The 12,868-nt window shown below is 47.4% G+C and overlaps 4 protein-coding genes across 4 annotated transcripts; 2 read left to right on the top strand and 2 right to left on the bottom strand.

The window, feature by feature from the left end:
• Nucleotides 1-2,165: 2,165 nt before the first annotated feature.
• Nucleotides 2,166-5,127, top strand: F4817DRAFT_331506 (glycoside hydrolase family 78 protein). Its single transcript, XM_049302527.1, has 6 exons — nt 2,166-2,940; nt 3,084-3,277; nt 3,328-3,367; nt 3,443-3,510; nt 3,572-4,314; nt 4,417-5,127. The coding sequence occupies exons 1-6, from the start codon at nt 2,284-2,286 to the stop codon at nt 4,800-4,802; spliced, it is 2,088 nt and encodes a 695-aa protein (XP_049161122.1). The 5' UTR covers nt 2,166-2,283; the 3' UTR covers nt 4,803-5,127.
• F4817DRAFT_331501 (BRCT-containing protein) lies at nt 5,116-8,671 on the top strand. Its single transcript, XM_049302526.1, has 4 exons — nt 5,116-5,659; nt 5,714-6,147; nt 6,200-7,655; nt 7,705-8,671. The coding sequence occupies exons 1-4, from the start codon at nt 5,567-5,569 to the stop codon at nt 8,320-8,322; spliced, it is 2,601 nt and encodes an 866-aa protein (XP_049161121.1). The 5' UTR covers nt 5,116-5,566; the 3' UTR covers nt 8,323-8,671.
• A 2-nt stretch (nt 8,672-8,673) lies between these two features.
• On the bottom strand, nt 8,674-9,650 carry F4817DRAFT_331500 (ESCRT-II complex, vps25 subunit). Its single transcript, XM_049302525.1, has 2 exons — nt 8,963-9,650; nt 8,674-8,818 (listed from the first exon to the last, which is right to left on the bottom strand). The coding sequence occupies exons 1-2, from the start codon at nt 9,489-9,491 to the stop codon at nt 8,709-8,711; spliced, it is 639 nt and encodes a 212-aa protein (XP_049161120.1). The 5' UTR covers nt 9,492-9,650; the 3' UTR covers nt 8,674-8,708.
• Nucleotides 9,651-10,119: 469 nt separating this feature from the next.
• Nucleotides 10,120-12,819, bottom strand: F4817DRAFT_331498 (HEC/Ndc80p family-domain-containing protein). Its single transcript, XM_049302524.1, has 4 exons — nt 12,673-12,819; nt 10,777-12,597; nt 10,590-10,720; nt 10,120-10,527 (listed from the first exon to the last, which is right to left on the bottom strand). Exons 1-4 carry the CDS (start codon nt 12,715-12,717, stop codon nt 10,326-10,328), a joined length of 2,199 nt encoding a protein of 732 aa, XP_049161119.1. The 5' UTR covers nt 12,718-12,819; the 3' UTR covers nt 10,120-10,325.
• Nucleotides 12,820-12,868: the final 49 nt, after the last annotated feature.

The raw sequence follows: 12,868 nt of genomic DNA, 5'->3' as shown, positions 1-12,868 counted from the left end.
TTTTTTTTTTCCCTCGGGTTTATCTTACAGCAGGTAAACCCCCCTGGATACCCTGGGTATTGTCACGTGTGGACACCCGGAATAGGGAATAGGGAACTAATCCCACTAAAGAGCTTATTTACACAGTACTAATTGGTACTAAAGCAGGTCGGATCAAGTGCTGGCAGGCTCCCGCGACCCACTACATTATAATTTAAGTCCGCTACAAGTTTAGTGCAAGCCTAAAATAAATGATTAGCAATGCATCTTCGTGATCTGCCTTTCGTGCAGTACATATCGAGGAGATCTAAGCATGGGGTTGATGATGGTTCTGCTTGATGGCTTGGTGAGAACGAACTAAAAACCTGTTATAGCTATAATATATAATGTGCTATACTCGTATAAATTGAATGACGACAAACTAACAGCGGGAATGTTTTCTCAATGCAGCTTAAACCCGGCTAGCCCACTCGCCGAGATGATATTGCCTTGTGAAAGTTGGGAAGCCAATGCCATATACTCCTCTTATATTTAATATGTTATTTCACTTTCTATTATGCCCCGAATGGCACTAAATAGGGGCCGAACTCACTCAGTCGGCTGGCAAGCTTCCTCCTTCTCGCCATATTTAGAAATAACTTCGTGCTTGCTTGCTCTCTTCAACACATCAGCTAGGGTCCGCAGAAATACACACGCCTTCAATCTAAAACCCCATGTCCACGGGGCTCTTAAATCCCGGTTATTCAGCCTCGCTACGCTGGAGACAAGACGTCTGAGCGTATATTGAATAGAAATAAGAACTTAAGACTTTACGGCGTAGTTACAATCAAACCAAACTAGCAATATGAGACTCTCATCTCTTGGCCTTACATATTTAAGTGTTGGAATTCTTCTACAACGATACTGGAGCTAATGTCGTCCATCGCTCACCTACAACAATTATGATAACCTCAAGACAACGTTGTTCCTGCGCATTACTAAAAATATTCATATTCATATAATCCGTATACCTATTTATTCTCCGAGATATGCTTGTTCTACATAGGTATATCAAATTTACCTAATGAGCGTAACACAATATCTAGCAACTATAATAGTCTTCGTTATATCGTCTAAGCTTGGTTTTATTTACGCTTCGGGCTCCCATCTCTGACAAACAGCATTCGATACATGGAATCCGAACCGGATCCACAACTTATGTAGACAGCGACATAACAGACATGCGACGTTCTTGCTAGATGGGACCGCAAGTTGAACCTACCGAAGTATCCGAAAGCTTTATGGTGCGTGGTTAGTTCGTCTGGTAAAATCTAACTAGACGATAAAGTTTGTCTACTAGATCAGCCCGCGACCTGGATTCCCCTGCGGCAATATTTTACAGTTTGCCAAGGCGCAATTATTCGTCATGCCTTCGAGTTGCCTCTTTCCATTTCTAAAAAAAAAAAACATCTGACGAGTAAACCCTTAAGACGATTAGTTCGATACTAAGGTATTTAGCGATTAGTATTTAGCGATTAGTACCACGAAATCCGACAGCGTGGATGTCTCTAAACCTAATCTCGCACGCGACCTTACCTAAGGGAGGTACCCCATTAGGTATTGCCTTAGTATAAAAGCTTAGGTGTTGAACTAATCCGCCCTAAGAGTAAGATTTCAACGACAATATTATGTAATATAAAGTTCTACTACTACTATTAGATAATTAATTAACTACCTATAAGACATCTCGGAATCCGTACGGGCTCTAGACCAAAATGCCGGAGACAAGTGGATCAAAGAACGGAGCGGGCTTACACTATATTCGGCGGAGGAATAATACATACCTACCCATGCCCTGTCGAGCCACCGAACAAAGCACCCCCGCATAACAACCCCATGATCACAACAAGCCTAGGTTAGCTGTGTCTGGAATGCATGCAAACAATCGTTGTTGACAAATGAGCGGCTTTCGACACATGCCTCCATCCGGTCTTTCCTGTTTCCTGTCTTTGGTCTCCAACATGTTGTCATCCGATCGGCTTAGGTCTGGTTCAGGCGGGGGTGCCTGCGGTGATTTCGGCAGGAAGATGGGACGAGCAGAGCATACCTTCCTGTCTTATATGCTATGTACATTATACCGTATACGCTACTGCATTGTTTACATCACGCGGGCTTATAGTATCGCCGTTTATGCGACCCAATCCACATACAAGACTGACGTCTATAAATATATAGTCTCAGTTTATTCCTGACCCCTTTACTATAGGGTTAGGTCTTAATAGGCTAGGGTATATCTAATAGATTAATTCTATATTGTGTCTCGGTATGGCGTCTCAATTCCTCTTTGTTTCCGCCCTTATAGTTTGGGTTTTAGTCTTCCTGGGAGATGTTAGCGCCCAGACCTGCTGGCGAGATACGAAATGCACCGGCGCAGAGACATCTGCATTCCCCGGTGAATGGGAATCAAATATATTTGCTCCCTCGTCACGCACCGTTACCCCTAAGGCCGTCTTCCGGTTGGACACTAGAGAAAGCATTTCGATAGAATCAGCTTCGTTGACTAGCACTAACTCAGGCATCTATTACGATTTCGGTCTCGAAGTTGGAGGTGTTGTTACGATTCAGTACTCTGTGTCGTCTACTGATGGCGAGGGCGCTCTCGGCATAGCTTTTACGGAAGCTAAAGACTATATTGGCCCGATCTCAGACAAGAGCGCAGACATATCTGAAAGGAATGATGGTGCACTGTACGCCAACTTTTCCTCAGCCGGAAACCATACGTACGAAATTCCAACTGAGCAACTCCGTGGGGGTTTTCGATATATGACAGTGTTCCTTACTGGGGCTACATCCTTTGTTACGGTCACCGGTGTCAGTTTGGAGATATCCTTCCAGCCAACTTGGTCGAATATCCGCGCCTATCAGGGGTATTTTCATAGCAGTGACGACCTTCTCAATAAGATATGGTATAGCGGTGCCTATGTGAGTACATATTAGTTGTGTATCGGCTTCCTATCCTCGCCACCAGTCTTTTCTGTCAACCCAGGAACCCGTGGAATGAGTCTTGTAAAATGTAGATGCTCTTTTTTAAGACATCATATAATCGCTAACTCCACTTTCTATAGACTCTGCAGACAAATGCTCTTCATCCCTTGACTGGACGAGTCTGGCCTGCCCCGGAGAGTCAATGGCTGAATAACGGGAATATCGGCGTAGGCGACACTATCAACACCGATGGCGCAAAGCGCGACAGGACCGTCTGGCCCGGTGACATGGGTGTTGCGATTCCCGCCTCGTTCTATAGCACTGGCGATATTGAGTTAGTCTTGGACTTCCTATAGTTCTGGAGTGTTTGCTCATTGTATTTAGGAGCGTAAGAAACTCATTGACGACGCTGTATGGTATTCAGGTCGGTACCACCTCTCATATAAGACTCGCACATGTGGATTCTCCTCACATGAGCTCAATCTCACACTATGTATAGGAACAAAACGGCCTGCTCCCGTTTTCCGGCCCGCCACTTCTCGCCAAAAATAGTGATACGTACCACATGTAAGGTCCCATATGTTGGCAGTTAACCGAAAGACTTACACTGAAATACTTATTTCTCTAGGTGGACGATGATCGGGACGTACAATTATGTCCTCTATTCTGGAGACGTGGATTTCATTCGAGGAATATGGACCAAGTATCTCTTAGCAATGAGCTTCGTTACTAACCAGCTCGATTCGTCCTTGGGCTTGCTCAATATCACGGGTTATACAGACGACTGGGGTCGCTTCAATGTTAGCAGTACACTGGCTTCGGCGCAAATGCTCTATTACAGGACGCTGATAACTGGTTCCGCTCTTGCTACTTGGGTTGGCGACACAACCGAGGTAAATTCGACGTGGCTCGAAGCCGCTGCGAAATTAAGAGGTGTTATAAATGCTCAACTTTGGGACGGGAAGTCTGGCGCATTTCACGATAGCCTCGAATCTCGTGACAGCAATACTGGCTTACATCCTCAAGATGGCAATGCCTTAGCAGTGCTTTTCGATGTGGTCAACACCACATCGGACCAAGCGCAGGATATATCATCTTCCTTGACTAAGAACTGGACCCCAATCGGAGCAGAAAGTCCGGAATTAATTGGCGAAGTGTCGACATTTATATCTTCGTTTGAAATTCAAGCGCATCTATTGGCGGGCCAGGCGCAGCGGGCTTTGGATTTGATCCGTACTAGCTGGGGCTGGTATCTGAACAATGAGAATGGTACGCAGTCTACCATGGTCGAGGGTTATCTGGTGGATGGAACTTGGGGCTACCGGCACGATGCTGGATATGAGGAGAACTACTCGTATACTTCCCACTCTCGTAAGTATTCTTCAAATTCATAATTTGACCCTCCTATCCTTATTCTATATAGGTAAAGGGGTTTCGAAAAGAATAATAATTACTGACGGTAAATTATTCTAGATGGATGGGCTACCGGGCCGGTCACAGCGTTGACGGAATACATCCTCGGTCTCAGTGTTACTGGTCTCGCGGGCTCGACTTGGCGAATTGCGCCTCAGTTTGGAGACCTATCACATGCTGAAGGTGGCTTCACAACTAGTTTGGGTAAATACTTCGCAAGCTGGACGGTAAATAGCAACGGCAGCTATACATTAGACTATAATGTGCCTGAGGGTACCTCTGGCGTGCTAGTGCTCCCGACTCCCAATCAGAACGAGAGATATAAGATGTTGGTTGATGGAAAAGAAATCTCAAAGAATCTTGGCAAGTCTGTCGAAACAAAAGGAAATAGGCAGCTGCACATCTCCGAAGGGACAGGTGGGCAACATCGCATCGAGGTCAGTTAAGGGGCCTATGCGAAATTGTCGGCTGAGCTAATGCTGGTTTGGAGACGTGCGGTATTGCAGGCAGAAGCGCCTACGAAGCCTTTCTGCAGGACAAACAAGATGCTATGTATAGAGAATTGTGACCTAACTAAGGTAACATTGAAGAATACGCACCAATGATAGAACTAGAAGGTAATGTCTGTTGGAACGAAATATACTTTTTTATGACTCATGATTGGCTTGAGATATTTATTATATCACGCCATTTTAATTAATGAGAAAGGTATAAAAAGATACTCGTTCTTTTAGATTTCATGTCGTTCTTATCCTGATTGTTGCTTGTTGCTGAAAGATGCAAGTTGAAGGGACCAAGAGACTTAGTGCCGGTCTCGATAGCATAGGTACCTAAGATCTTACAGCGGGATATGCACGTAAGAGAACCACTATAATCAGCTGACCGCGACTCTTTCTCGCGTTAAGTACATTGCCTTTTACATTGCCTTTAGGTGCCCCAAAACGCGTCGGGCAATTCTAGAAAACAACCCGTCCCACCTTTTTCTTGCCGGTCTGATGCCAATTCCGTTTCTTCTATCCTTGATATAAAACAGACAGCTCACCTACCTAGGTAATCGCTAGTACACACTGGTGCAAATAATTCATTCTATTCTTCACTTTTCTTTTTTTTCTCCCCATCTCATAATTTAAGATATTGCGTCCATGAGAGGAATGCACTGAATTACTGACACTACCCCCTCATAATACTAATCCGCGTTGAATATCTCAATATGGCGGAGCAAGACGAAGCCGGTAGGCTTTTTAGCCTTTGCGTATTTACTTTTGTCCTTAGTAAGGACTTAGGCGAGGGATTGATTGCCGAGGTACGTCGTGGCTCTCAATAACTTCATTGTAGACAGCTATGCTCACTATTAAAGCTTTCCGAGAGTCTCGTCAAGTTTGGTGGCTCAGTCTTGGCAGCAAAACGCGATGGTTCCTTGCCACTTGCGCAAGTGACCCACGTGATCGCCAACTCGATCGATTTCCCCCAGTATACCGACGCGACGGCTATGATGATCCCCGTTGTTAAGTCTAAGTGGATCACGGCATCCTTAGCCAAGGGGAGGCAAGCTCAGATACGGCCGTTTACGCCTGACCCTCGAATGATCTTCTCTGACGTAGTATTGTCCTGCGCTGATATCCCACCTACCGACAAAGAAGCTATTATTGGTGCTACAATGGCCATGGGAGGAATGGACTCGGAGAATGTCACCAAGCTTACTACCCATATCTGCGCTCTCTCTATGGACCATCCCAAATGTCAGCTAGCTATGGAGAAGAAGCTCAAATGCAAGATTGTTCTTCCTCATTGGTAAGCATATTCTGCATTTTATATATGAGGTGTTAGGTCTAACCTGATCAAGGTTTGACGATTGTTTCAAGCTGGGAAAGCGAATTGATGAGAGCCCGTATCTTTTACCTGACCCTGAGTACTTACGTGCTAATCCCGAGGATGCGATCCGAGTGCCCCCCAGCCAACACCTTGAGGGTGCCACTTCTGCTCGACCAGACTATCTACCTAGCCCCGACCGCGACGACGACGCTCTAGAAGCTCGTCCTAGCCTTACTGTGTTTGACGGAAAAAAGATCATGTTGTCATCAGACTTGTCGATTAGGAATCGGCTTAGGGACATCATTTTAGGACTTATTAACGATGGCGGGGGTGAGATGACTGATAATGTCAAGGAGTGTGACTGGTTCATCTGCCAATATCGTGATGGACCCCAATACATACACGCCGCGCAGGCCGGAAAGACCGTTGGAAATCTGTCATGGTTATATCATCTGATCACCCACAACGAATGGACGTCCCCTCTACGACGCCTTCTCCACTATCCTGTTCCGCGCGACGGTATCCCTGGTTTCAAGGACAAGCGAATTACGGTGTCAAACTACGGAGGAGAAGCTCGTATATACCTGGAGAATTTGATCACTGCTGCTGGCGCAAGGTATACGAAGACTATGAAGGCCGACAACACACATCTTATCACTGCCCGAGATAATAGCGAGAAATGTGAGGCTGCCCGAGATTGGAACATCAATATGGTCAACCACCTTTGGATCGAAGAAAGCTACGCAAAGTGCGAGATGCAAAGCATAACAATACCCAAGTATACTCATTTCCCGGCTCGTACGAATCTTGGCGAGGTTATTGGCCAGACATTTCTAGATGAGAAGAAACTACGAGCGCTATACTATCCCGGCGGCCCAGAGCAACTTACGCCAACATCAAAGCGGAAGCGCAAGGTTTTGGAGATGGCCAATGAGAATTCGTTCTCCGAAGGCCCGGCTGAAGGTGTTGCGATCGGTCGCCAAGCTCACAAGGAATTTGACGTTATGAAGGATACAGATGGCGAATACGCGCAAAAAACCACAGAAGTATTTGGAGTACCAGCACCGCAGAAACGTCGGGAATCGTCCGAGCTAAAGACTCCGGCTAAGGGCCGTCACGTCCGTGCCGGTAAAGAAAACGAAACACCTTCTACAGTTTCTTCAAGCCGAAGCGCCAAGGATAAGGCATTAAATAGGTTATCAATCCTAGCGCCTGATATTGCTCTATACGAAAAGGAAAAGAAACGAGGGCTTAAGGATGGCCATGGCCTCTGGGGTGGCAAACGAGCAGCTGATTATATCGACCGGGAAAATCTGAACCGCCATAGTCTCTCGAGTCCAAGTACAGGAGGCGAAGAAAAACAGATAAAGTTGGAGAGGCGGCCCGCGAAGAAAGCAAGACCGACGCTCCCAGATGTGAATATGAGGGTAGTCCTCACCGGATTTCAGCGGTGGGTTAATGAGAAGCATAAGGAGGATGCGGACCGAGTAAGTTTAGCGAACGCTCATATCGTATATTTGTCTAACATATTACTAGAAAAAGTTACGCGACCTCGGCATTGCCGTCGTAACAGATGGTCAACAATGCGACTATCTCGTAGCCCCACATCTGGTACGGACAGTCAAATTCCTTCGTAATCTATCCAAGGGCGCTACTATTGTATCCTCGAGCTGGATTGAAGAATGTCTAGATACAAAAGAGCTTCTGGACCCTCAAGATTTCATCCTCAAGGACAAGGAGAACGAGAAGAAATTCGGCATCAAGCTCGAGGACTCGGTCCAGAGAGCGCGAGCGAACAAAGGCAAGCTCCTCTGGGGCATGCCCATATACTGCACGGCCAGCATCAAGAACGGTCCGCATGGCTACCAAGCTATTGCCGAGGCCAACGGTGCCCTATTCATGGTGTACGGTGCGCGCAGCGGGACGACGATCAAGCCCACAGCGCCGGAAGACGACGACGGGGAGCCCGAGCCGGTGTACCTACTTAGCAACACGAGCCCCGAGGAGAAGAAGCTATGGCAGAAGTTCGAGGACATGGCGCGCAAGGGCAACATGGAGCCGCGCATCGTCGCGGCCGATTGGCTGCTCGATATTGTTATGACCCAGCAGGTTAGCTTCGACGAGAGGTACCTAGTAACGAACTTCTTCGCATGAAAAGGAAGCTAGGCGTTGGTTCGTGGTCGTGGCGGTAAATACCATTTTTACGTTTTATCTGTTTGTAATGCTTGCGTTATGAGTTCCGCGTTTCCGCTGCATAGCTAGGGGTTCTGGACGGGGTGGCGTTTCGGAGCATCTCTACTATTATTCCTTTTCCACAGCTCGGGGTAAGTATCGCTACCTATCCCATCCCATCCCATCCCATCCACCGCGTCATGCCATTTCAAGTAGTAGCTTCGTACCCATACAAGTAAGCAGGATGGGGCTTGCTTGTCGTTGGGTCCTTGTATATATTATGGAACATATACTTGAGCACAGCAGTTACTAGTAGAGCAAATTATGGTTTAACTTGGACTTGGACTTGGACTTGGGTTGGTGCGTGCTTAGAAGAACTTGACACCTTGCTGGTCTTGTCCGAAGATTTGTGCTTTGCCGCGCCTGACGAGGACTTGTAGCGCTTTTTGGAGGAGGTCGGGGTCGAGACCGTAGAATTCTGTGATTTGTGTTAGTGTGGGTAGACTTTTTTATACTCGTAGCTTTTTACTATATTCGTTGTCTTGCTAGGTATTTTCTCGTATTATATATACGACAAGGTAGGTAGGTTAGGCGTATACGAAAAGAGAACATTCAAACTCACCAGTCCCCCTAGTCCCCTCCCCATCCGTCAACTCATACAACGTCAACACAGCGCCCTTCTGCGCCGTCTCGTCAACCCACGCCTCGATCAAACCCGCCCACTCCTCCGGCGTCCGCCAGTACACCCAGTACACATCGCCCGCCGCCCCTCCATTTCCACTCCCACTCCCACCACTCCCCCCACTACCGTCTTTCCCGCTCGCGACCGGCTCCGCCCGACCCTCCTTGCGCATGAACTCGAATATCTCCCTGGCGTCGGATAAGCGCAACGACCGGCCTAGCTTGCGGTTGCGGAAGAGGTCTTCGTAGGGAGATCCGTCGTAGGACAGGGAGAGGCGGAAGATGCGGTGTTGGCGGGCGTAGGAGAGGATGAGGGAGGACCACTTTTCGAGTTGGGAGTGGTGCGTTGTTAGGTTTGTTTGGCGGGTGAAGAAGGGGGGGAAGTGGTATTCGCGGGGGAAGTCGAAGGGGGGCGGGGGTTGGGAGGGGAGGTTTGTTGTTGTGGGTGTGGGTGTGGGTGTGGAGGACATGGTGAGATGGATGGAGGAGAGTCGGTTTAGGGGTGAGTAGATTGATGAAGGATGGCGATGGGATCGTAAGGTAGGTAGGGGTGGTCTTGGTTGTGAATTGGTATAGGTATAGGTATAGTAGTTGTTGTAGCGGGAGTTGATATGGAGCCGATGTTTGGCGGGGCTCCGAGTTGAGCTAAGCTGTTGTACTCCCCCTGGAGCTTCGAACCCCACTATAGATTCACATGTGAATGAACTGGGTATATTAAACTCTGATTAGGTAAGCCATTTGCTATCTACCTCTAGGTACAATAATATATCGTCCAAGTAAGTATTGTGTCAAATTCGCCATATTCATTTATAATAGGCGTTATAATATTTATGACCTTCGATTGGGTTAAGAGGTAGCACTCAGTGTTGAGGCGGTCCAGCTTAAGCCAGCGGCATTTGTTTAGATGCATCCAAGAGACGTGAGATAGGCTGGCATAATACTGAAAACATAGGTAGGGAATGGGCATAGAATCACTATAATATTATGGTGTTGTTTATATTTGGCTATAAGTGACCTATCCAAATGATATTAGTATAGGATATCTCAAGTCCATACGTAAGAATTTATGCCTCCTTAGGGTCACTTCAAAACATCAAATTTCTGCTGTTACTTATATATTGAAACCTGCGCTCTATCCTATCCACAAGCACGCGGGCATACATACATACATCAGGCATCCATTCCCGCCCGTATTCAATAACGTCCACCGAATCCTCATTACGGTCATCATCCGCACCCATCCAACCGAACTCCGTACAGCATAGCATCGTGAAAATTAAAACGCAAGTTCAGCCGGGCAAAAATCAAATATCAACACCGCGGGTATCATCCTGCATCTCGTCGCTGCCGAGCTCCTTCTCGAGCTCGTCCGTCACGAAGCCCTCGTAGTCTTCTAGGTTCTTCTGGATGTGCACCTTGAACTTGATGATGTCGTTGAGCATCCTCTCGATCTCTGTGTGTAGTTCCTCGCGTAGCGCGTTGGCTCGGAGGGTTAATTGTTCATATCTAATCTTAATGTTAGTATATTTATTCTGAACAAAAGGGCCCTAGGTTGATGAAAGACATACTCGATGTTTGTGTTCATCTCCCTCTGCTCCATAAGCTGTACGGATTCGGTGAGCTGAGCTCGCATCTTGGCGAGTTCCTTCTCCATCTTCTCGATCTGCGCATCGGAGGCAAGTTTCTGCGTCGTAGTGACCTAAGGCCTATTAGCAAGCAGTCGTCGTTGAGATAAGAACCATAATATCTACATACCTCCTTTGTCTTCTCGTACTCCTCTTCTGCTGCCCTGACTCTGTGTTCCAGAGCCTCGACCTCGTTCCGCTTGTCCTCGATTGCCTCCTTAATGCCGTCAAGCAGATCGTGGTCCTTCATCATGGCATCCATAGCCGCAGTCCGTCGCTCCGAGATATCCTTGCGCAAAGCTAGGAAGTTGTTCTTAACGTGTCCGCGCAGTTCCAGGTTGAGGATATGTGCTGGCTGGTAGCCCGTCACAGAATCGGCAAGTAGGCGTTCGCTTCCCCCTCCACCCGAGTATGATCCCTTCATTATAGAGCCTGTAAAGTCCGACTCATTGACGGTCACTGCTAGTTCGTATGTAACGCCCTTAGCATTGACGGCCGTCGCAGGAATGAGGCCGATTTGGTAAGCGAGCGTGTTGTACTTGTCAACAAGTCTCTCTAGCTCGTCGAGCTTACGGCTGGCTTCCATTTCCTTCTCCGCTACCTTCTTTTTGCCATCGTCAAGTCGCTGGGTGGCAGACTCTATACCCTTCTGTAATCTTTCTCGCTCGGAAGTCATGCGGTCGATATCCTGCATGCTGATACCTTGGTCGTCAACCTCCTTCTGTAATGCGCGGCGTTCTTCCTCTGCTTCCCTTAGTTCCTCCATCAGTTTGTCAAGTTCTTCTTGTAAAACTTGGATGCGGCTTTCGTATTTGTCAGATCTCGATAAAGCTAATGCATTATACTCCTCGAACTTGACCTTGTCCTCCTCCATAATTTTGAAGTGGTTGTCGAGAACACGAGGATCTGGAGTAGACTTCTCGAGATCCTCAATCTCCTTGAGTAACCTGGCATTTTCCGCTTCGAGCGTCTCAAGTTCCAATAGGTACTTGGAGTTAGACCTCTCGAAAGCCCCCGCCATATCTTCCACGTGGGGTCCAAGTACTTTCTCAGCATCATCGTCACCGGCATCCTCATCCATAGCAAGCCAATCCCGGTACGCTGAGCTTAGAAAGTCGAAAACAATATGATCGCTAATAACGTCTATTCCACTCTCTATACAGGCTTCATCGTAGCGATTAGACGAATAGCCCTCAAGCATATGTGCTAACTGCATCATCCAATGGAGCAATCCTAGAAAGGTGCTCCAGTTTTGGCCACCTACCGCAGAGATTTGTGATTTGGTGATGCTCTTCTCATAAGGATAACGCAGCTGCTTTAAAATCGGAGGGACCTCTTGATCGATATTTTTCTGGAAGCGATAGCTCGGATCAATACGGTGGTATAGCCATTGGAACATGTAGTTAAAGTCCTTCTGGGTCGGCGATTTGATTATATTGTGTGATAGAGTATGCTTCATTTCCATTTCAAAGTTGTGTTGCGATAAGTAGTCCAAAAGTTCCTGGCCTATTCGCGCTTGGAATGAGCGGTCCTTCAACGGTCGTGGATCGCGCGGTACACCAGCTGCTTGGGGCGCTTGCTGGAAAAAGCTCTGGTGATTCCCGGGGCCGTTTGTCGAGGTTCGGGAACGATAGACACTGCTCCTCCGTTCGTTCTCCGAATTTCGCATCGGTACACCACCGGAAGCATAACTTTTTATTGTAGAGCCGGGAACATTCTGGAATGACGAGCGCTTTACTGAAGACATTCCCATGTCGGCTAGGTTCGTACCGGACGACGATCGGGAGAACATATGTTGGCTGGAGCGCCCGAGCGCAAGGGATTGCCTAGATCCCGATACCGATCGCATATGGCTACCTCCAAATCCCCCTCCATGTCCGATTGAATTTGATCTCTTCATTGCTGATGCGGGTTGTGGTATAGCAGAGTTAGGATTGATGCCACCAAGGGTCTAGCGAAAATTAGTTAGCTAATATATTCCCGTCGCGCTAAAGGGGCTACCAATTAGGCGCATCGCGTATCATACTTCTCGTGGTCGCCGAACACTCCAGAGTCCCGTCTCCTGGGACATGGTTGTTCCAATATAAAAGAGAAATACTTGTAGCCTAATGATATAGAGAGCTTTCAAAAGTCTGTATGTCGGCTAGTTGAGTATTGGAGAAACAGAAGCGGTGATTTAAGTGGTTCAATTCTGTTATCGTGCAGCTTGGTCAGTGCCCAAT

This window comes from Daldinia loculata (assembly GCF_022478755.1).
Source record: "Daldinia loculata strain CBS 113971 unplaced genomic scaffold F4817scaffold_12, whole genome shotgun sequence".
NCBI classification, from domain to species: Eukaryota; Fungi; Ascomycota; class Sordariomycetes; order Xylariales; family Hypoxylaceae; genus Daldinia; species Daldinia loculata.
The sequence above is the reverse complement of the archived record's forward strand: the minus strand, read 5'-3'. Positions and strand labels throughout refer to the sequence as shown.